Raw genomic sequence first — 24,204 nt, forward strand, 5'->3', positions numbered from 1 at the left:
GACGTAGAAAGTGCCCCACTTTTCTCGCCCATAGTTGAACCGCCCAGCTTTCCTGATCCCAGCCATCACCGGCGCGAGGCTTTAGACAAAGGCCTGTAAGTGGCCTCTTTCCCTAATCACGCCAGTACAAACCACAGGAGACTGTTTCCCAACCCTCGAGTGGCTGCTGAGTGTGAGAAGTTCATGGCGTTTGAAGGAAATCCCCCGAAGCCGAAGAGTTCGGCCAACAAAGGAAATGTCCCGTCTCCCATCCTCTCCTCTTCCTTTGCAGGGGAAACGAACTGAACGTCAGAAACGAAAGTGGCGCGGCCGGGACAAACCTGACCCTTCCACATCCCCCGCCCCTGCGCCCGCCCTCGCTAAGCGGGGAGGGGCGACGGCTACAATGGATCCTCCCGCAGGCTTTGTGCGCGCTCGGAATCCAGCTGTCGCCGCCCCGCAGAGCCCCCTGTCCCCGAAGGGCGCTCATTTCCGGGCCGCCCACCACCCGCGTAGCACCGGCAACCGCTGTCCCGGCAGAGTCTCCAGCTGTCCCGCCCGCTTGTGGCCAACTGGCTCCAGTCACTCCGCGAAATGCCCGTCGACTTCACTGGGTACTGGAAGATGTTGGCCAACGAGAATTTCGAGGAGTACCTGCGCGCGCTGGGTAAGCGCTGCCCGCTGCGCCCTGGGCGCCCCCCGAGCAGCTCCGGGCCGCTCCCTAGAGCCCTACCGAGCCGCCGCCTGCCTGCCTCCGCCCCGGCGAGCCGAGGTCTGGTACCCCCGGACGCCAAAAAGGGCGTCCTCGGCCACCGCTGCCATGGCGGCCCCTAGGCTGCGGATTGGAGAATTTGGGGTTGTTAGGTTAACCGGTGGCAAATGTCTGCTCGTTGGCCCTGGACGTGGGTAATTTCATTAGTAAATCTGTGGCTTGGTTTGCTAGTTTTTGTTTTTAAACGGCTGACATAAGAGCAGAAAACTTTGTTGGGGGCGGCGCGGGGAGGCACAGGCAGGCTGTGCGCAGAGACAGCGCAAAGCCAGCGGGAACCCTAGCAGTGTTTGCGGGCGGAGAGGGCTCCTGGGGCCCCGCTACCGTGGGAACGGTTCTCTGAGTTTTCCTGCCAACTCTCTGCCGCTCGCTCTCCCCGCTCCCCACCCGCAGACGTCAATGTGGCCTTGCGCAAAATCGCCAACTTGCTGAAGCCAGACAAAGAGATCGTGCAGGACGGTGACCATATGATCATCCGCACGCTGAGTACTTTTAGGAACTACATCATGGACTTCCAGGTTGGGAAGGAGTTTGAGGAGGATTTGACAGGCATAGATGACCGCAAGTGCATGGTGAGGATTCGCGTGCACCCAGTGTCTCCTGCCCGGGGGGGCCTGACCAAGGGCTGGGCTAGTTCATCCGAGAGGGGGCAAGGGCCTGAGGGACTGAAAAGACTTCCCCCTCTCAGCCCCCATGGTGGGCAGCACCAACTCATGAAGCATCCTGCTCTATCTACACTGGAAGGTGATGGTTGTGAAAGCTGCTATGTGCTATGTCTCCACTGCGTTCAGGCACTCTGCCCGGTGCTTTATGCACATGACTTCACCTAAGCCTCACACAGCCTTTGAGGGAGATATGAATATGCCCATTTTGTAGATGAAGAAACAGTCTCAAAGAGATGAAGTAACATGTCCAGAGTAGCACAGCTAGGGAGGGGCTGGAGTTCAAAGCAAGTCTGTTGATGCTGTTCTCTCACTGACTATGGGCTGGTGGAGGGTTAAAGGAAAGAAAGGAGGGAAGGAAAAAGAAACACAGGTAACCCCTTTGAAGTATAAACTTTCAATATGACCTAGTGTGAAGTCACTCCAGGAAGCTGGGGGCACCTTGATCTCTGCTGGAAGCCCTCTGATCTGCCCATCCTTGCCCCAGAGCTGGGATTTGGCTCCTGGCCATCCCCTTCCCCACCCTGTCATCCAATGCCTGCTGAGCATTCTTTGAACTTTACAGCTGACACCTAGTCAGTAAGTCAGTGCCCCTCCAGACCAGGCCAGAGGAAACAGCAGTGGGGGAAGGGGGAGGACCAAGAGCTCCCTCCCACAAGGGTGAGAAGCTCCTGACCCAGGACATCGCAATTAGTACTGCCACGGCAGACTCCGGAAGGCCAGCCCCAGGCCCCCATCAGCATTATCTGGTTGCTGGGAGGTCAAGGTACTCTTGTTCTCCTTTTTATAGTCTTGGGTTCAGAACTGGTTTATGTGCATCCCAGGAGCCACCTTGCTTATTGATGGGGTCCTCACCCATCCCCTCCCACCATTTTCAAGGGTCTTTACTGCTGGTCTGCTGTGTGTCCAGCACCGTGCTAGTCATCTTACAGCGCAGCACAGTGAGGGAGGGATAAGTAACCCCATGTTATGCAGTGACTGAGGTTCAGAGAGAGGAAGAGACTCATAAGAGATGAGACTTGAGCCCTGGGCCTTCTGATGTTGAAGCCCACACTCCTGCTTTCTGCCAGCTTCTCTGCTGGTAGTCTGTGCAGAAACAAGATAGCTGAGGTCTGTTAGGATTGTAGTTGAAGGGATGCCCATGTCTGGGAATAGGCGTCTGGAGCCTGGATGACTCATTCCCCCACCTTGTCTATTCATCTGAAGGCAGTCAGGACTGGTATCTGAGTCTGCTATTTGGAGTGATAGGAAAGAGGGGGTAGTCAGCAGGGAGTGGCCTTGGAAGGACCATTAATGGGAGAAAACACCATTGTTGTAGGGAAATGTCAGGTTGTGCCTTTAAAAATCTCAAGGACTCTTGAGAAAGGAAAGACTCACAATAGGAAGGAAGACCTTCAGATGGGATCTGCCTTTCTCATTATTGCCCAAGACCTGCTCCCTGGCACACCTCATAGAACTTCGCTCCTTAAGAATAATCCTTACCCCCACTCACTATTGTGGAACTGACAGATCACATCGAACCTTTATTTTGGGTCACCACCAATCTGGCATGTGCTGGCTTGTACTAATTATCTTCGCTCTTTCCTTCCTTTCTTCATCCTTTAACGCATGAAACATTTATTGATCACCTAGTAATACTAGCAAATATAGTACTCATCAAGTGCTTACTGTCATGCCAGATGCTATTGAAACGTTACATTAGCTGACTTAATCTCCACAACACCCTTTCCAGTCTCATTTTACAGATAAGAAAACTATGGCAGGATTTCTTGCTGTGTGACCTTGGGGAAGTGCAGAGGGAGGATTTGAGTTAACCACTGCACTGAACATACTGCTTCCCTCACAGGCTGGTCACCACAGCAGGCACAGGACAGCAGAGCATGTCACAGGCCCTGATGTCCAGGAACGCAAAGGCTTTGCAGTGGAGGCAGGCACACCAACACTCAACACAGCGTGGCAAAGAAAAGCACAGGGTGGGAGTGAGGGGATTGGGACAACCCAGAGAAGGGGATCCCAGAAGGATTTCTGGAAGAGGTGACTTCTTGCTTCGTTGTGAAATAAAGCAGGGAGGTGGAAGGGAGGGTTTTGGATACAAAGGAAAGGACAAGGGCCACCTTTTCTTCTCAATACAGCATCAGCGTCAATCGAGCATCAAGCAGTAGTTGAGCAGACTGTGGAGTTCAGCCACTGGATGAATCCAGTGAAACTGGTCTGGGATGCATGGTTACTGTCACTGCCTCAGGACTCAGGGATGCCCACTCTCAAGTAGACAGCCATTCACTCACCTGTTGTGGCCTGTTGGGAGATGGAACAGCCCCTCTGCTCTGCTCAAGCCTTCCTCTAGCCCCATGCAGTGCAAAAAAGCCCTTCTCTCTGGGCTGCCTGCTGGGCGGTGTGCTGCTTTGGACTGCCAGAAGGACATGGCTGGATGGGGGTAGGATGATAGAATTAGAGCGGCTGTCATGCCTGAGACTTGTGAATGGAGAGGAGCTGGGTGCCCAGAGGCCACCAGCTGAGCTCTCTGAGGGCCGCCAGGGGTCCTGGACAAGGTGGTTGCCAAAGATAACTTTCACTGCTACCCCCCTCTGCCTCACACACTGGGTACCCACAAGCCAGGAGCAGTGGCCCAGAGGAGTTTGTTCCTAGCATATTACAGGAGTCCCATTCTCACTTGGGATTGGTCATTCATCTCTTTTTTCCATTCCTCTCTGGACGCCACAAGCATCTCATGGTGCTTCCACTATCTTTGCAACCCCTGTGTCAATGAGTCAAATCACACACGATTCCTGCCCTCATGGAGTTCAGTGTAAGGGGGAGGCGGATTGAAGCAGCCAGTCACGATGTCGTGGACACTGTGCTGATACAGGCAGAGAAGCACTCCCTGCTTGGTCTGAGAGGTCAGGGAAGGCTCCCACAGGAAGTGGAGTCTGAACTGTGGCTTAAAGGATAGACAGGAAGTAGCCAGGCAAACAGAAAGGGGTTGAAAGAAAGGCCAAGGCCAAGAGCTGTCCCACACCAGACCCTGGGCTTGGCCCTGGGGTCACAGAGGCAACAAGGCCTTCTGGACACCCAGGCCAGTGGAGGAGACAGGCATATCTTCAGGCCATTGCAGCCCAATGCATGATGGGAGCATGGTGGGCTGGGGAGCACACAGCTGGGAGTAGGAAAGCAGTGGTCAGGGAAAGTCCCAGAGGAGGTGACAGCTGAGAGGGGCCTTAAAGGACTAATTAGGGCAGATGTGGAGAAAAGGATAAGAGCTTTTCGGTAAGCAGGAGCCACATGTACAAAGGCCAGGGGTCAGAAAAGCCTGGCTGGGAGGGAGTTTCTGAGGTGAGAGAGGAGCAGTCCGCAAAGACTTCAGCATGGCTGGAGTGTGAGATGTGGCTGGGAGAGAAGAGAGCCAGGAGAACCTGGCAGGGAGACTTGATGTGACCCTGACAGGCGTCTGTGAGTCCTTGCTGGGAGAGGTGTGACCAGGCTGACATCCCTCCCCAAAAGGCAGAGGCTCTCACTGGCTCAGAGATCTCTGATCCTGCCTCTTTTCCATGGGAACCTTATCTATATTCTAGAACCCAGCCTGCAGATGTGTTTTGTTTGGCCTGTACAATGTTTGAAAAACTTCAGAGTCAGTTGCCAGTAACTGCCAAAGATTATAAGATTTCACAGAAAAATCCATTTTTCTGGCTGTTCTTAACAAAAACAACAAGAGAAGGAAGGGCCCGGGAAACACTGGGCACCTATTTATTCCTGCACTGCGTGGATCCCTGGAATATGCTGCAGCTGCTCCCTCTAGATGTTACATTTCCTAGTTTACCCCAGCCTTCAGCCCATCCTGTTACCTGAAGTCAAGGATCAAATGGCCATTTGTCACTGTTTGCACTGTGGGTTCCTTTAGAGCTGTGGGTCCCAAAGCAGAGACAGCAGCAGCAGCAGCATCACAGGGAACCTCTTAGAAATACAAATTCTCTGGCCACACCCCTGGCCTACTGAATCAGAAACTCCAGGAGTGGGGCCAGCTATCTGTGTTTCAATAAGCCTTCCAGGTGGTTCTGATGCAACTAAAGCTTAAGAATCACTGCTCTGGAGTAAAGAAACACACTGTGTTCCTGTATCTCTATAAAAAAAAGGAAAAACTGTAAAATTAGGTGTAGAGGGCCATGGGCATGTAGAGGGCTAGCTTGGCCCATCACCCGAGTCCTATGGAATTGCAATCCATGCCCAGAACCACCTGAAATAGCTCTGTGCTCTCTCCCCAGATGGAGGGGTGGAGGGACTCAGTTCTGGGCAGCTCTGCATCACTAGGCTCACATTTCCAGTCTGATCTAATCAGATTTTATGGGACCGCAAACAGCAGGCGCTATTTTGGTAGAGATATATAAAGTCTGGGCTCAGCTGAGCAGATGCAGGGCTTTTCTCCATTGCTTCCTTGCATGCCTTTGTCCATAAAAATGTGCGATCCGGCCCAGCGAGGAACCAGCAGCATTTGTTGAATATAGCACATACGTGCTTTGGCAGGGTGGGAGCTCTTGAGAAAGGGAAGGTGCTCTGACTTCAGATAGTGTTTTCTCACTCCTGAGCAAGTGAGTCCCTCAGAATGATTTGGTTCTTTGTCTCGAAGTCCCCCCAGCATGAGCAGGTTTTGTGGGAGAAGACTGAGCCTCGGCCAGGAATCACAGCCGTGAGCCTGGCTGTGTGGGGGTGGCAGAGGGGCCATTTGTCATCCCCGTGTCCAGGTCAGGTTTTTCCTGGAGGAGATGGCTTTGTTCACCCCGGGAACTGGCGCCTCCCCCCATGGCTGAAGCCTTAACTTCATATCCAGCGTTGAACTTAGGATGACCCCTCCACAGGGCCTGCCTTCTGCTCCCAGCCCTCCGCCCCGCTGTTGCTTTCTTTGTTTTTATTATAAAAGGAAAATATTCAAATAGCACAAGAAAGTATGGGTTGAAAAGGGCCCCTTCCCCCACTTAGCCTGATTTCCCACTTGGTGGATCTGTCCGGAAATCTTCCTCAGACTTATAAGTGATCTATCTATTGATTGGGCAGTTGGTCAATGTCTCTATCTAAAACCAAAAGAAAGAAAGCAAAAGAAAAAAGGAATCCACTTCTCTACATATTTTTTTAACTCAGTGATATTTCTTACGCATTTTTCCGTATCAGCACTTACAGATTTTCGAAGTTCTTTTTTAACCATCCATGTTTCTTTCCCTTCCCTCCCTAGACTTCCTTACTTACATCCTTCTATTTCTCCATCCATCCGTCCATCTAATTATATATGGTAATACATGAAATCCACCAAAGCACTGTTGACACTTTGGTTTAAACTCTTGCCAGCTTTCTGATCCTATTCTTGACCCATTAAAGATATTTTTTGATTTGTTAAAAAGAAAACACACACACACACACACACACACACACACACACACAATGCCACTGGCTAAATTAACTCCCTGGGCTGCAGCACAGAGAATGCCGTTGGATTTGGGAGCCTCTGAGAGCCGCCCCTGCCCAGATCAGGCACCTGGCATTCAGCTGGTCCCTTTCCAGGCTAGAAACACAGGATCTCTTTCATGTCTTAGCTAAAGTTGTCCGACCTTTGAAATCGGTGTCAGCAGCGTGCTTTTGAGGATTACAAAAAGAAGAATTAAAGCAGCCCAAATAAAATTCACAAAGTAGCTTTCAAAACTCACACTGCTTTGTTGGGTTTTGGGTTTTGTTAGGCAGGAACAAAGGAAAATAACATGTACTAAATCTTTACTAAGTGCCATGCCTGCCCCAATTGCTTTTTGTACTTTTTCTCCTTTGGTCCCCACAACAAATGCTGTTCAGTAAGTATCATTGTACTCATTTCACAGATGAGAATCTGAGGCTCAAAGAAGTGAAGTGCCTTTTTAGCCCAAGGTCACCCTTGGGCTAGCTGGTGGCAGAGGAAGAATTCTAATTAGTCTGTTTATAAAGCTCTCTACCCCAAGGTCTCCCCCAGAGCTTTGCTTAAGGCCAGCACCTCAGTTCCTTATTTTGAGCCTTCTCACATCTGAAGGTAAACCCAGGCAGTTTTGACAAGGCCTAGAATGAGTGAAAGGAGCACTGGTATTAGAGTCAGAACATCTATTTGAATTCTTCTCGATTATCTGACAGCGACCTTAAATGATTAGACACACTGCCTTTGTTTTCATATCTGCAAAATGGGCATGATAATTGCTGCTCAGCGTGTCTCACAAAGCAAAGCTGAGGACCATAGAGATAGTACAGGGCACAGGGGCTTAGAAAGCCACAATACTATGTGCAGAACAGGTCCAGGGCCTGTGATACCCGAGACGGAGGGGCATGGCATAATCACTTATGATGGCCAGGTGTTTACTGAATGAATTACAGCTGTTTGTTTTTCTGACCAACATTGCTTCTCCACCTTCCACCCAAGAGAAGCACCGTTTTCTTTATGGTGGGAATTACTCCTTCTCAACCTTTTGGGTCCTGGTGGGACTGCAAATCATAGTACACTGTCTCTTCTGGGACGAGCACCTTCTGCCAGAGTGATCACAGTGTCCCATGGCCTGTCACATACTTGTGTATGTGACCCAAGCTGGGCCAGTCACCATTTCCTGGGAGTTAATTTAGGAACCCTGAGAGACAGGTGAGTTCTATTCCCTTAAAGGTTGATGAGCTGTTACGACGTAAGCATCGAGTTCTCTGAGGCCAGTCCCCTTACCCCACCTTCTTTGGCTGCATGGAAAAATCCAGTTGAAGGAAAATAAACGATGAGGCCAATAGAGACAGAGAGAATGCAACATTAGAGGGTTACTAGAGTTCCTGACACACCATTCCTAGATTTTCCATGTACTTTCACCAATATATTTTTTTCTCTCCCCTTAAGCTATGTGAATTGGTTTCCTGTCACTTGCATCTGAAAACATCCTAAGACGTTCAAACTCCAGAGATCAAGCTCTATCATAAGTAGTTAGAGTAGTAGTTCTCAGATTTGAGCACGCCTTACCCCTAGAGTTCCTCATTCTGAAAGTCTGGGTTGAGGCTTGAGAACTTGTTTTTCTAACAGGTTCCCAGATGATGCTGATGCTGTTGGTTCAAGGACCATGCTTTTGGTAACTAACAAAGAAAAACAAGGAAGCCGGCTGGCCTGTGCCTAGTTTCCTGTGATTTTTCTCATCATGATTCAGTGTAATAAACCTATGCTGGGGTAAAAGGTGCCTAGTTCTAGGGGATGAATGAGAATAGGTAGGTGTAGCTCCGTTCCAGGATTAGGGTAGTGGGGGATGAAGACTGCCTGGGGACAGTGGTTTGCAACTGAGGGTCCAAGGAAGGGATACCAATAGTGTTTGCAGCTGGACACGTGTGAGGTGCAACAGAGCAATTAGGAGCTTTGACTTTGAGATGGACCTGGATTTGAATCCTGATTCCGCCATCCAGCTGTTTCCCTGGCAAGGGTACTTTATCCCTCTGAGCTTCAATGTGCTCATTTGTAAAAGGAGCTAAGGGTAATACCCACCTAATGGAGTTACGTGATAATTAAATGTGGTAATGAATTATTTCTATTTCCTGTTGCTGTGTAACAAACCACTCTGAAACTTAGTACCCTAACGCAACAATATTTATGTTGTTCACAAATCTGCAATTTGGGCAGGGCTCAGTGGGGATGTCTTGTCCCTACTGCCTGCCGTGCCAGTGGGGAGGTAGAGGATCCACTTTACAGATGGCTAGCCCACACTCACTCTCTGCTGGCTGCCTGGGCTTCCTCACAACTTGGCAGGTAGTTTCCAAGAACATAAGCACCATAAGGTGCCAGCTACCTTTAATACAGGGATTAATGAGTTCTTCCTTTCTTCCTTCCTCTTGCCACCCTTTCCCTCTTTCTTCCCTCTGTCATTCCTGAACTGAGGGTCCAAGGATAGCACAGGAGTACTCTGGGAAAGAATGGTATAAACAAGATGGGTGTGAAGGTGGGGATGACATGGAACCCAGGCTCCAAAACCTACCTTTGCCAGCTTTACAGTGGAACTGGCCCTGCACTCAGAAAATGAAAATAATAATAATAATAATCTTCTCATAATGCGCAATAAATCAGAAAATCATCTTACTCTTTGACTCAGGGATCCCACTTATGGGATTATGTTCCAGGAAAGTCATTCTATTTGTACAAAGGAATCTGTTAGTCATTCTGTGATAATAATTCTCAACAACCCACATAAGCATAACCACTATCTCAGGGCCTACTATGCGGTAGGCCCTGTCCTGTCACTTTATGTTTATTTAATCTCCTAACAATCCTGGATAGGAGGTGCTACTCTCCCATTTTACAGACATGGAGCCAAAGGTCCTGCCCAGATTCACATTACTGGTTGACCCCAGACTTGTGATCTGACTTCGGATGTCTCTGATTCCCTACTTTGTATGGTTTATAGAACAGGCTATATCCTGCTGGTATACCTAAATATCAAATAACTATGGGTGGTTAGAAAGACTGTGGCTTTTTAATTCCATGACCACTACGTAGCCATGTAAATGATCACTATGAAGATAAATGAAAAGTCTTTATAGGCATTCAGTCACCAAATTTCATAGATTCTGCTTCTTAACGTCTCTTCCTGTTTTTCTTCATTCCCACTGCTCTGAATATCTCATGCCAGTAATAATAATAACAATTAACATCTCTCATGCTTACTATGTGCCAGGCTCAGCACTTTCCATGGATTCTTTCTTTTAATTACTGCAGTATCTTCACGTTGATCTCCATTTTACCATGCTCAACACTTCAGCCCATCCCTCCCTTTTTAAAAAGGAAATCTGATCATGCTACTCCCCAGCTCAAAATTCCCAAGGGCTTCCCAGTGCTGACGGGTAAAAGCCAGATGGCACTCAGGCTCTTCAGATCATGGCCCTGCCTGTCTCTCCCTCACTCCTTATGCTTGGCCCCATCCCGCCATTTGTCAGAGTCTTCACTTGCCATCCTCTTTGCATCCTTCTACTCACTTCCCTGAGGTATTTCTTTGCCTCTTCCTCTGGGAGGAGAATTACCCACTGGTCAAGACCCAGCCCAGGCTTATCTGCTCTGTTCATCCCATCCTGATTCCCCATCCCACCACCATGCCCTTCCTTTGCCTTGCAGCCTCTCTCTTCAGGTGCTGCTTTTAGGGCACCTGTGCTGCTAGTTAATGTGTCTGAGATTCTACACAGCAGCAGCCACACCATCATGGGCTCAGTGGGCTCCAATGTGTTCATTAAAAGAATGTTAAGTGAAAATAGCAGAACCTCAGAAATCTAAATGGTAGTTATTGACTGTATCACTGCAAGATGCAATTGCCATTTAATAATAGCTCACGTTTGTTAGGTATTCCATGTGCCAAAAATTCTTCTAAGCACTTTCCATGCATTAATTCTTTTAATCCTCACAATAATTCTATGATAAAGATGCCAAAATTCTTCCTATATTATACATGAAGGAAATGACTCAGTCTGACAGAGCTGTAACTGGTTCAACTCCAGAGCTAGACCAGCCGGACCAGCCCAGACTGTCATCTTCAGGATCTCGTTTCTGCCCCTTACAAAGTGGGTGGCCTTATGCAAGTTACTTCACTTCTCTGTGCCTTTACTTGTCTGTGAAATGGGGATAATTATGAAATAGGGGATACCCGCTTTGTGGTGAGGATTAGGTGAACGGTGTGTGAGAAAACCCACAGTGCCCCTGCCCCATCAGTATGAGCTGTTATTATTCATCCTCTCACACTGACCTGTGACCTCTAGAAGACCAGTTCTGGGGGTGGTCACACGTATGAAGGGATACCTGGCAAACCAGAGAAGAGCTAGCAGGATTATGAGAGTGGAGGCTGGCCTAAAAAGGCACCTGCCTCTCCACACCCACAGGGAACAGGGAACAAACTGGACTAGGCCAAGAGTGGAGAGGAATTATTGCTTACTGAGCGTTTTGTGTGTGCTGCACTGAAATGGGTCCTTGAAACCCCTTGTTTCATTTCATCCGGATGGCTCTGCTCTGTGGCTGGGCTCACTAGCCCCATTTTGCAGATGAGGAAGTGAAGGCTCAGAGGGGTGGAATAAATTGCTTTGGTCAACCAGCAAGAAAGAGGTGGGAACCTGCAGTTCAGGTCTGCCTCTACCCAAGGCTATCACTGGGTCCCTCCTGAATGCCCAGCTTGGCAGGCAGGCATCTGTCCCATGGCTGGGCCAGACCAGGCCCGCAGCCTACCAGGTGATATTCAATGACCATAATATTCATGCCAACAAAATGTTCACATGGGAAGAGTAGGCAGACCATGGGCTCAGAGCTGGGCAGAGGGGATTTAAACCGTGTCTTATACTATTCCTAGTTGAGCGCCTTTGAGTATACAGCCTAAGCACTCTGAGCCCTAGAGACTCAGGGTCAAATCACTCCGATGGCTAGCCCCTTTCTATGAGGCTTACCTGGGAGGAAGAAACAGCCACATCGCCTGGAGAAAGCGTGGTGTTCAATGCAAGAGTGCCACCAGAATGTTTTCTGCTATTCATTCATTCAACAAATGGGAATGCACATTTTCTCTGCCATGGATTCTAACATGGGGGCTGGTGTCCTGCAGTGAATAAGGGGATCCCAGACCCCAAGGAGTTCTTTGTCAAGAGATCCTGACATACTCATTCTTCCCTGGTTACCTAGTTACTGGTCTAGCACCTCTTATCTTCTGGGAGCCATTTATTTCTATTTGCCTTGAGATATTTATATATATATAAATAAAATAAAGGCCAGACATTCCCATGGGAGGGATGAGGCCTTCAGTGCCCCTCCTAAGCACTCTCTGACAGGATGTCCCCTCTCTAATTCTTATTCTCCCACCCTACTCCCCATTTCCACCCTCCTGCCTGTGCTGATGGAACTGATAACACACCAGTTCTTTGTACTGGCCCCAGGTAGCAGATCCAGCACTGGCTGCACTGGATTTTCCATGGCACCAGGTTTGGCCAGCTGGAGCATGAAGACGTACTGTGAGGAAGAAGAGAGGCTGTGAGCACTCTCCCCAGTAAATTCTGGGTTGGAGGTACAGGGTCAGCCTTCGTGGGGAGGGTCACCCACAGAGTTAAGCTGGGCAAAACCTATGTAGAAGCTTCCCTCATGCAGACCCTGCTGTCCCTGATTTTCCTGCAACTGCCTATGCTTGTTCCCTTTGCCTGGGACTCCCTTGTTCCTCTTCTTCCTCTTTCCACTGTTTTGTTTTTTTTTTTTTTTGAGAGAGAGTTTCACTCGTTTTCCAGGCTGGAGTGCAATTGCGTGATCTCAGCTCACTGCAACCTCTGCATCCCAGGTTCAAGCAATTCTCCTGCCTCAGCATCCCGAGTAGCTGGGATTACAGGGACGTGCCACCACGCCCAGCTAATTTTGTATTTTTGGTAGAGACAGGGTTTTACCATGTTGGTCTGGCTGGTCTCAAACTCCTGACCTCAGGTGATCCATCCACCTCAGCCTCCCAAAGTGCTGGGATTACAGGTGTGAGCCACTGCACCCGGCTCCTCTTTCCACTCTTCGCTAACTCCCGTGGTGTTTTCTGGCATCACTTCCAGCATTACTTCTAGCCTTACCTCTTCCAGGAAGCCTTCCCTGATGGGCCTCTGTCTCTACCTTTTAGAGGCTGTCGAGGTGCCTTCTGACTTCCATAACCTCCAGCACTTGTCACCAGCATTTACCATTCTGCTGGAATTCTGTCTTCTTACCTTCTTCTCCGATAGTCTGTGAGCCCTCAAGAGCACTCACCTTACTTCCCTCTCTGCAGCACCCACAGCTGGTGCATTGGAGGCGTGAAACTCATGATTGCTGAATGTTGTTCCCTTGCGCAGAACCACGTGGCGAATTCCTATTGCTCAGTCAAGGGTCAGTTTAAATCAGGGAACTGCAGAGCACAGTCATCAAGAGCATGAGCTCTAGAGTCGAATCTCATCTCCCCACTTCATGGTTGGGTGAAATTCAGGCCTCAGTCTCCACATTTGTAAAATGATGAGTAGTATACCTGTTGTAGGAGGTTATCAGGAGTCAACTGGTATGACACATACTTTGCCTAGTACCCTGCCCAGCACATAATGAGTACTCAACACATGTTGTTATGATGTTGATGATGGTGACTGACAATGACAGTAATGCTATGACTCCCACCAGGGAGTCTTCCCTGATCCCCCAGGCTGGGTCGGGGGCCGTCACCCATCCCAGCGTATAGCACAGCGGTGTCATTGCCTTCTCTCCAGGCTGAGCTACCCCATGGCAGAGCTTCTGTCCAGCCCAGCCTTAGGGCCACCCTAAGTGCTACGTCCCTGGGATGAATGAGTGTAGTTCCACAGGGCCCTGTGACCTTCTCCAGTCCTGTTCCCACCTCCTTATCTAGAACCTTGGCCTTGAGCACTCCAATGGTTTAAATTGACTCTAGGAACTTTCTGAATTGTTTAAGGAAAAATAACTATAACATGTCAAGATTATTAGTCTTAACATTTTCTCATTTTGTTTGTTTTAAGAATTGTGTTATTTGCTGTTAGCGTTTTCATGGTATTAGAATTGCATTCTTTCATGCTCACAAAAGCCTTGTGGCTATACTATTTATAGTGGTTTCTTTGAACATCTATTATGTCTCTAATTACTTATTCACATTTTGAGGCCTTATTAATTTAGTTTCAGTCTGCTTTTAGAGTGAAACTGGCTTTTCCTCTTGAATGTGCTGAGTTTAGATTATTCCAGCCCCCCAGGAATGGACCACAGAAGAGGAGCCACTACCCACCCATTCACCAGCCTGGCCTCAGGGGCAGCTCATGGACTTTTTAGCCAGAGAGAACTGGGTTCAAGTTATGGCTCAAGCCCTAACCCCTTGGTGATGGGCTGGTTACTTATAGAAGCCTAATTTTTTTAGCAGCTCTAAAGCTTGAAGATTTAGTGAAACATTGTGGAAAGCTCCCAGCACAGTACCTGGCACCTGGCAGTTCTCTGTTGTCTCCCCTACTTTTCCCTCCTGATCACTTATTTAACACAAGCACCAGATGCTGAAAACTCTCTAATTGTCCCAGGAACACACATAGCCTCAAAAGGAGAAGCTCACTTTCAAATCAAACTCCAGGATTTGCATCTTTTAGCAATTTACATTATGCAGAGAAAGTATCTACTCACTGTCTGGTTTTGAAATTTTTCCATAAATCTAAACAGCGTGGGTTTTGGAGTCAGACCTGGGTCAGTCCTGGCTCTGGCCTTTGCAGGCAGTATCATCATGGGCAAGGCTTCACCTCTTATAACCTGGCTCTGGAACCACAGAGACAACAGAATTCAGTCCCAGCCCTCCAGAGGTGGATCCGTAAACAGAGGGACTACTAGGGCCGGGTGGAGGGCTGTGAGTGATCCATCATCCCCTGCTCTTGAGAGTGGTGTTTTGGCATGGGAGTGTTAATGAATGTCACAAGTTTCCTGATACCAAATAGAGTTCCCACCATTTGCAGGTCATACCAGGTCACTGCCAAGGGATGGTTTCATTTAGTGGGAATTGTCTGGCACTCCCAGTGTAAGTCACCTGAGTGGGGCAAGTGGGCCTTGAAACATCCCTGGGAGACACCCACTCAGGCTGCCAGTGGGAGCTGGGCTTTTTGTGTCACTGTCCCATGCAGCAGTGACAGCTGGGGTTTCTAAGTGGTCAGAGGAGCTGGAAAATGGCTTCTGAAGTAAAAGTCCCTTGTCATAGTGGTACAAAGCTGTCTTCATTCATTTGTTGGCACATGTCTCTCTAGGTAAACTGCTGGCAAGGCCAAGGTGATGGGGGTTATTATTAGTTTTTAATAGAAAAGTTAGATTGGCTTCACTTTCCAACCGGCGTCCCTGGTTCCAGTCCATTTGCAGACTTCTGGGTGATGTATGGGATGAAAATTTCTGGTGAGGAGGTGAGCTGAAGATGGCCATCCTTCCTCCTTGCTCTTGGATTATCTGGGCTTCATTTTTAAGGTGGTCCCAGAGCCCGTATGGGGGTTGGGAGAAGCAGCATTGTCTAGCCTCCTTGGTTTGTACCCATGTTCACCCCATCCCCACAGCCACCTGCCTTTTCTGTGGGACTTGGAAAGCATCAGGAATATCTTCCTACCTGAAATTCTTCCATTAGACCCTGATTAATTGGATTAATCTAGGAAACCAGATTAAATGACCATTTAATGACCCTTTCAGATCTGGCTGAATCCTTGTCCCCAAACGTTCACTGCTCCTGATCTAGCAAAGACGGCTGGCTGCTGACTTCAGAGGGAGGTGGTGGAATAAGTTATTGGGTCCTGGGAAAGTTGTTTTCATAAGTTCCACTTTGTGTCACAAGAAAATGAATTATCATTGTTTGTTAGGCTTTCATCTTCCAACATTACTTATTTCCTTTTCCCTGCCATTGGTTTTTAAGTGATAGTCCCCCTCCTTGGCTCCACACCTCCTTTTTCTGTTCTTATGACAAATCAGATTCTCTTTGAAATAACTAGTTTATTCCCACAAGATAAAAAGCTTAAAATGAAAAATCCAGTCCCACCAAAAGTGAACATGGGGAGAGTGGGAGAATTAAATCACATTGCTGAGCCATCCCAGCTATCAGTGGGGAGTCTTCAAACAGATCTTGTGCTTAAACAAAGACCAGTTAACATATAAAGGAAGCAGGCATCCTGGTGCTCAGCAGGCAGCCCCTGCAGGTCTCCTCATGGATCTGAGTATCCTGGAAAGAGAAGGAGCTTCCAAAACTTTGACCATGATGAATAGCATGTCAATCACTGCTTCACAAATCTCCAACTCTTAAAAAAAAAAAGGCTTTCATTATTGTTCAACATTGACAAGCAAACCCATCTTTATCTAAGCTCTGGGCATCGTGGTTACCATTACCTAGTGCCTCCTACATGCCAGCCCTATGCATTTTCTGTATGTTTTCTCGAATCCTCAGAACAACCTGGTAAAGTAGGTGCTTTGTTTATCTAATACCATGTAACAAACCACCCCAAAACTTAACAATTTAAAACAACAGCCATATAATTCTCATGATTCTGTTGGTTAATTGCGCAGTTCAGCTGCCTGTGGCTGTGTTCAGCTGAAAGCTCAGTTGGGGCGCTTCAACTCTTCTCCAAGTGGCTTCTCTCCCATCCTCCAGGGCTTCCCCTTGTGGCCTTCCTCTTTGGCAGAGTAGCCTGGACTGCCTTAAAATATAGCAGCTGGGTTTCAAGAGGGGAGGGTTCCAAGAGGACAAGCCCCCAGCATGCAAGTTTATAAAGGCACTGCTTCCATCATGCTTGTTCATGTCCCACTAGCCAGAGCAAGTCACGTGGCCAAACCAAGGTGATGTAGGAGGAGACTTCACAGGGGTTTGAATATCATGTGACTCGGGAGTCACCAGTGGAAGAGTCTACCACAGTAGGTATCGTTTAGCCTTCTTTTGCAATTGAGGGCACTGAGACTCAGAAAGGTTAATCCAGCTGCCCAATGTCATCCAACATAGTCAGCAACAGAGGACCCAGCTCTATCTCATACCGTGTTCTCTGCTGCCAATACTAAGTTAAGCTGATATAGGTTGAGGTGGTATAGTAGGAGGCGGGCAGGGACCAGGAGCCAAGTATAAATGGCAAGTGAGCTTCCAGGATTCTTTAACCCAGAGGACAGCCTGACCAATTCCCTGGCCCACCTGCCCTCCTGGATGGTTCTACCCAACAGCACAGGCAGCAAAGACAGGCACTGAAAACATGCTCCAGGCCACAGTCTGGGTTTTTCAGTCTGATATTCTGGCCCCATCTCCCCACCACCCCCCAACAACCTAGTTCCTCCTCTCCTTAACTCCAGGATAGTCTTCTACAGCACTCACTGTAGTCATTTCTCCCTCATCATCTCCTACCATTGCATCCTTTTTCACTCTGCCTAGAATGCCCCTCCCATTTGTAGAAACTCCTTTGAGGCCATGACAGCCTGGGCACTTCTCTGTGGGGACCTCTTTATAGGAGATGGGCCCCATCTCCCCACCACCCCCCAACAACCTAGTTCCTCCTCTCCTTAACTCCAGGATAGTCTTCTACAGCACTGACTGTAGTCATTTCTCCCTCATCATCTCCTACCATTGCATCCTTTTTCACTCTGCCTAGAATGCCCCTCCCATTTGTAGGAACTCCTTTGAGGCCATGACAGCCTGGGCACTTCTCTGTGGGGACCTCTTTATAGGCAGGAACCTTTAAGACCTCTTTCTGACTCCCAGCACCCATAGCCCCAGAATGGCTGGAATGAACTTAAAGGTGTTCCTCCAGGAGACTGCTCAGAGTCTTAGCACAATGTCCATGTGTTTTTCTGTAGCCCCCAGTGATTTTAGCCACCATCTCCTGGGCACCTGGCAGGTGCCCTGCCCTAGACTGGGGAACAAGTGGGCACCAAGTCATGCAAAGCCCATGTTTCAGCCCAGATTCTTTCTCTCATTTACTAGGTGACCAGAGAAAGTCATGGAACCTCTCTGAGCTCAGCCACCCCTCTACATCCAATACAAACAAGAATAATCTCTGCTTTGTCCAACTCACCCAGTATCAGAGTCAACAGAAGCTTGGGGTTAAGAAAGGCTTCCTTGGAGACTGATGTAGCATGCCTGTGATAGGGATCCTTCCCTTTAAGAGGCCTGGTTTGTAGGGCTCTCAGAAAGGCTCCTCTACACCCCAACAGGCTTCTATTCTCTCTATCCCTCAAGCTGTCAAGCTGCCTGAAATTCTGCCATCTGTCATTTTTTTGGGCTAAGGTATTGTTATTGTTTATATCCAGATGGCACCTGTTAAAAGATGCCAGCGATCTGGAAATGGTGACACAGTAGCCCCAGGAGCAAAAGCCGACTTTACCATTAATAAACATCTCTCTCATGGTCATTCTCTGACCCTGGTGTTGGAAGGTAAATAGGTGTGAGCTTTCTGGAGATAAAACTGGCAATACTCATCAAAAGCTTTTCAAATATGCACACTCTTTGATGCAACAATTCCTCCTCTGGAAATTTCTTCTAAGGGAACAGTGTGTTCAAAACTGTGTATACAAAGAAGTCTTAGTTATAGTAGCACAGAATTATAAATAAATAACTTAAATGTCCAAAATAGGTAATTGGCTAAATAACAGTACGTATGTATAATCAAATACTATCAGGGACTGTTTCATAGGCCTGTGACCAAGGCAGTCCATCAGGGCCCCAGGCTCAGAAGGCCCCTCACTTGGTTTAATGCTCTGCTGTCACCAGCTTAAAATTCTTAATGATTTTGAGCAAATGACCCCTCATTTTCATTTTGTGGTGGGCCACACACACACTATGTAGCTACTTCCTAGAATATTATGTAGCAATTAAAATAATGCTTATGGAGAATATTTGTTGAGATAGGAAATTGCTTCAATTAAATGAAGAAACGAGGATACGAAACCATAAATGATGCAATTCTAATTTTGTATAAAACAGAAACATGTAGATAGATAGAAAAAAAAAGAGTGGATGGAAATTTACTGTATATTGTAATATATACAATGTTAGAGCAATTATCTCTTTTTTTTTTTTTTTTAAGACAGAATTTTGCTCTTGTTGCCCAGGCTGGAGTGCAATGACATGATCTTGGCTCACTGCAACCTCCACCTCCCGGGTTCAGGCAATTCTCCTGCCTTAGCTTCCCAAGTAGCTGGAATTACAGGCATGCACCCCCATGCCCAGCTAATTTTGTATTTCCAGTAGAGAAGTAGAGACGGGGTTTTACCCTGTTGGTCAGGCTGGTCTCGAACTCCTGACCTCAGGTGATCCATACACCTTGGCCTCCCAAAGTGCTAGGAGTACAGGTATGAGCCACCACGCCTGGCCTAGAGCAATCATCTCTAAATAAACAAAACTACATGTATCGTTTTTATTACTATTTTCTTCTTTGGTGTTTTTTTTTTTAATTTTCCAATACAAAGACTATGACTATATTTCCTAATATTTCCAGAAGAGGCAAAAATGTATGTCATAGCTGAAAACAAGCAATTGTCTCTTGTGCCTCTGAGTGAATCTGGAGCCCTTCTTATGCACAGTAGCCTTCTGGATTCAACACACGAAGAGAAGATCAGTTGATGAGGAAACCAAGTGTTCTTATGAGCTTCTTGAAGCTGAGGACTGATTTCTGGGTCCCCACTTCCCTCTACAGGCCTGGCATGGAAGGAGCACAGATAAGTGAATGGGCGTCCTGTCTTATTTATGGCATGAGGTCATAAGTAGCCTTTACCCATGACATGTCTCACCACACATTAACCACACTATGTTTTGCCTTCTCTCTGGTCTGGGACTAGACTGTGCCCTGAGTGAATTTCTGGATCAGGGAGAGGATCTGCCCCCGAAGTCCTTTTATGCCCCATTTCTCTCTGGAGCAGAGGCCAGACTTATTCCTATGCAAAGCTGGGGGAGCACATGTGGCTCCACCTGCCTCCCTCGTGCATGTGTCGCATTGCAGGCTTCACCCCAACAGCAGGGGGCAGTAGTGATCAGCAGGCCCCGGACAGAGGCCGGGGTGGGGAGGTCCTCCTGCAGGGAGTGGCCCCACTACCGCCACACCCATCTCTCATAAGTCTCCTCTCCCAAATCCTTTATCAGGCTGTTACTGACTGTCCTGACTCAACTGAGCATGGCAGGGAACACAAGGATCCTAGAACCTTAGCTCTCTACATCCGAGGCCTGAGTTAATGTCCCCGTGTGACAGATGCGAGCGCAGGGGCGCTGAGAAGGGATGGATTTGCTGAGAGCTACACAGTGAGCGAGGGGCAAACAGAGTGCTGAGCACTACTGTGGGGAGGCCAGGCTCATAACAGAACTGCCCCATATGGGATGGCTATTCAAAAGAAGGTGGGCAGCCCCAAATAGGAGCGATGCCCACTGCGCTTTATGCTGGGGTGACAGGATCACCTTGCCTCTGAACTCCAACACTTTTTTCAGCCCCATGTTGCTGGGTGGGCCTTTCCTGCGCCACTAAGACTGAAATTTCCCCAGGACACAGGCTGGGCCTCCTCCTCCTGCCTGTCTTCCCTTCAGCATGCCCAGCACATGGCAAGGCTCGCAGTGCTCAGGGAAGATGTAGGGGCCCAAATGTGGGGTGTAGAGGGAGTCACAGTGCTCATCTGTGCTCTACCAAGCCCAGGCTGGGCTGTGGGATCTTCCTCCCCTTCCTCCTCAGTTCCCTGGTGCCCTAGCGTACTTCCTGCTGTCCCACCTCGGGCCTTCACCCCATGATTGGCCACTGGGAACTTTTCTCCACAGTGCCTCCTTTCCTCTCCTTCAGCTCCATTCTTCTCCCCTTAGGGCCCAGCCCTAGGGAATCCCACTTCCTGGACTCTCACCTGGGCTCCCACAGCCTCTGTTCGGTAACCCTGGTGACCCTGAACACTTCAAGAAACAATTTAGTCCATTGGGGTGGGGGCCTTCAGAGCCCCACAGATCTGTGTTCAGACCTGGCTCTTCCACTGAACAACATGGGTGAACTTGGCAAGTCCCTGAACCTGATCTGTGAAAAGGAGATGCTAATCCATGCTCACGTGGACAGGCATGAGGCTTCAGAGACAGCACAGAGACTGCCTGGCAGAGCAGGCAGGCAGCTAACAGCTGCCATTTGTACCTTCACTGGGTTATTGATATCTAAGGTCATTCTCCCTGTAAGATGAAGAGCGCTTTGAGGGCAGGGGTGGGGTCTTTTTGGTGTCCCAGGACTTAGCATGGGTTGAAACAGTGAATGGGTGAATGAAGTGTCTGGGGATGGTCAGGGTACTCTGAGAAGTCTGCCCTTTACCATAAGATTCTGGAAAACATCCTTCACCTCCCACACCTGGCTGTGCTCAGCCCTCAGGCCCTCCTCCCCACCTTAGCCCCATTCTCAGTGCTTGCAGTGACAGCACCACTCCAGTGACTTTTTCCCTCCTAATTACCCTTTTAAATAAAATCTATGGAGGTTTTCATAAATTTTAAAACTGATTTACACACTTTAATAAAAGCGTGTGGTGGACAGGGAGTATTAGGCTGCAAATTTTCTACAATGAAATTGACATGAGCACATCCTGGATTATCAAGTTTGGGAGCTGCCCCTCCCCCAGCCCCCAGGAGCTCCCAGCTTGCCCGGGATTGACAAATGTGTCTCTTGCTTGGCAGACAACAGTGAGCTGGGACGGAGACAAGCTCCAGTGTGTGCAGAAGGGTGAGAAGGAGGGGCGTGGCTGGACCCAGTGGATCGAGGGTGACGAGCTGCACCTGGTAGGTTCCTGGGCTGGGTCAGGCTGGGTCCCCAGAGGCCCTGGTCATTGTTGAGGTCCAGATGGACCTTGGAAGAAGGCACCATGGCTGGGCTTTGGTTCTGTTCTGAAGCTTCTCTTCCAAGGGCCTGGAAAAGATGCCTGAGTGACTTTAAAAACCAAGCAATATATTTTCAAGGTCTAGGCTGACCCAATCGTCTAATCAGAGGGAAGAGGTGAGGAGTTATATCCCTGCAGCATCAGCAATGAGCTAAGCCCTTTTGCATTCCAGAGCTCTTTCTCTTCTCTCAGAATAGGAATATGGCTCTTATTTTAGAGATGAGGACATGGGGACTCTGAAAGATTAGATTACATGTCCAAACTGCACATCTAGAAAGTGACAGAACCCACATTTGCTCTCAGATGATGTATATATTCACCATGCCAAATTGTATAGGCCAAAGCCAAGAAGGATTCTCTAAGCTTCTCTAAGATATGATCTCAGTCTGGGTCAGCGGGAGGTGATTAGGGAGGGGAAGCGTCAAGGGGTCCTGTTGGTCAGCTCTGAGCCACAACTCTTCCTCTCAGCCAGCTCTGTCTGTAGGGTGCTGCAGAGCACTCCACCATACAGTTTAACTGTCTTTCCAAACAACTGGTTACTTAAACCAACTCTTGGGGAAAAATAAAAGCCAATGAGTATTTTTAGAGTTCCTGCCGTAAGTGTGACTCTGCTCTGGCCGATGGCCAACATCTGCTTTTGTTTCAGGAGATGAGAGTGGAAGGTGTGGTCTGCAAGCAAGTATTCAAGAAGGTGCAGTGAGGCCCAGGCAGACAACCTTGTCCCAAGGAATGAGCGGTGTGGATGTGTGGGCCAGGATCCCCCTCTTTGCACAGCATGAGGCAAAAATGTCCAGCCACCCCCAGGCATCTGTTAGCAGAGTCTGTCTCTTGGCTGTGTCTCTTTTCCTTTTCTTAAAACAAAGCCATGCCAATAAAGTGATCTGTGTTCAAAACGTCTGTCTGGGGGAAGTTTCACTGCCTAATGTGCTCAGTTTTCCTCCAGGGCTTCTGAAGCCAGCTTCTCCTGGTGCCACCCATGGGCAGAGTGGATAAATTCAGCCATATGTCTTCATATTTAGTCCTGAAGTTTCACCTTTGTTTCTCTCCAGAGGCATAGGCTTGGGTCTAGAATGGGAGGTGGGAGGGTGGCCTGACATTCAATCATTTGTGTGTCAAGTACGTTATGTATCTAATTGTGGCCAAAGTATAGTGAGTGCCACAAAAGCAGTATAAGATACCTTCCACCCTAGAGATCCAACCAACAGAGAATGTCTATACACCAAGGAGATGCTTCATCATTATTTGTGAACAAAATGGAACTGGACATAATTTTAAGTCCAAAGCATAAAATTACTTAAACATAAGTAATTATCTATTGGATTTAATTTCAGAGATGTCATGAAATGTCACCACCCCCAGACCATCCACCCCATCTGTGGGCTGGGCTGGTATAAGCCCTTTCTTTTCACTGTTGTAGATAAAGCAGAACTTACAATTCCCCTGAAAGAGAGAGCAGCCTCATGTTCACACTAAAGTGTAGAGGAATGCTAGCTGCACCTTTTCATGAAGAAACACAAAGAAACAGAAGGAGTGAGGATGTGAGAGGTCATGAATAGGGAAAACAACTGGAAAAGGGAAGACACATGGAAGACCCCTTTAGAGAATCTGACAATCCGCCCAGACTGTGCCCTACTCCTTGACAAGAGTTAGGAGTCAGACCAGCTGAGTAAAAATCCCAACTTCAGCACTCACAGGGCAACACCACACTCCTCTGGACTTCACTTCTCCAGTCAGAAAACCACAAAAAACCTGCCTCACCTCCTGCACAGATGAGTTGTGAAACTTGTAACCTGCAAAGCACTGGACTAATAGTTCTCAGACCTGGCTAAAGGTTAGAACCACTTGGAGAGTTTTCAAAATTCCGTATGCACAGGCCACTCCCTACAATCAATTACATCTAAATGTTTCAAAATACCAGGCATTACTACGTTTGCTTGTTTTTTGAGACAGTGTCTCGTTCCGCTGCCCAGGCTGGAACGCAGTGGCACGATCTTGACTCGCTGCAACTTCCACCCACCAGGCTCAAGCAATCCTCCTGCCTCAGCCTCCCAAGTAGCTGGGACTACAGGTGTGTGCCACAATGCCCGGTAATTTTTGTATTTTTTGTATAGATGGGGTTTCACCATGTTGCCCAGGCTAGTTTTGAACTCCTGGGCTCAAGCAATCCTCCTGCCTCAGCCTTCCAGGATGCTGGGATTACAAGCATGAAGCCTTTGCACCAGCCATTACTTATGTTTTTAAGGCTCCCCCAGGTGATTTTAATATGCAACTGGAGTTGAAAACTGGTGCCCTAGACCAGTTTCAGGGTTCTCAACTGGGGGGTCATTCAGTGCTCATTCCACCCCCAGCTCTAGAGAGATTTAGTGATATCTGGAGACATACTTTATCTCACAACTTGGGTGCAGGGCACTATTAGCATCTATTGGTTAGTGGCTAGGGACGCTGCTAAACATCCTGCTACACAC

At 48.3% G+C, this 24,204-nt stretch overlaps 1 protein-coding gene across 1 annotated transcript; it reads left to right on the top strand.

Moving 5' to 3' along the window:
- Positions 1–280: 280 nt before the first annotated feature.
- Positions 281–22,636, top strand: RBP1 (retinol binding protein 1, cellular). The gene is given in 5 exon segments (XM_011958113.1): positions 281–517; positions 520–646; positions 1,142–1,320; positions 21,540–21,641; positions 22,386–22,636. Coding segments are annotated over 5 exon segments (594 nt in total). The 5' UTR covers positions 281–385; the 3' UTR covers positions 22,440–22,636.
- Positions 22,637–24,204: the final 1,568 nt, after the last annotated feature.

The sequence above is a fragment of the Colobus angolensis genome, unplaced genomic scaffold, assembly GCF_000951035.1.
Source record: "Colobus angolensis palliatus isolate OR3802 unplaced genomic scaffold, Cang.pa_1.0 Scaffold46, whole genome shotgun sequence".
NCBI lineage: Eukaryota > Metazoa > Chordata > Mammalia > Primates > Cercopithecidae > Colobus > Colobus angolensis.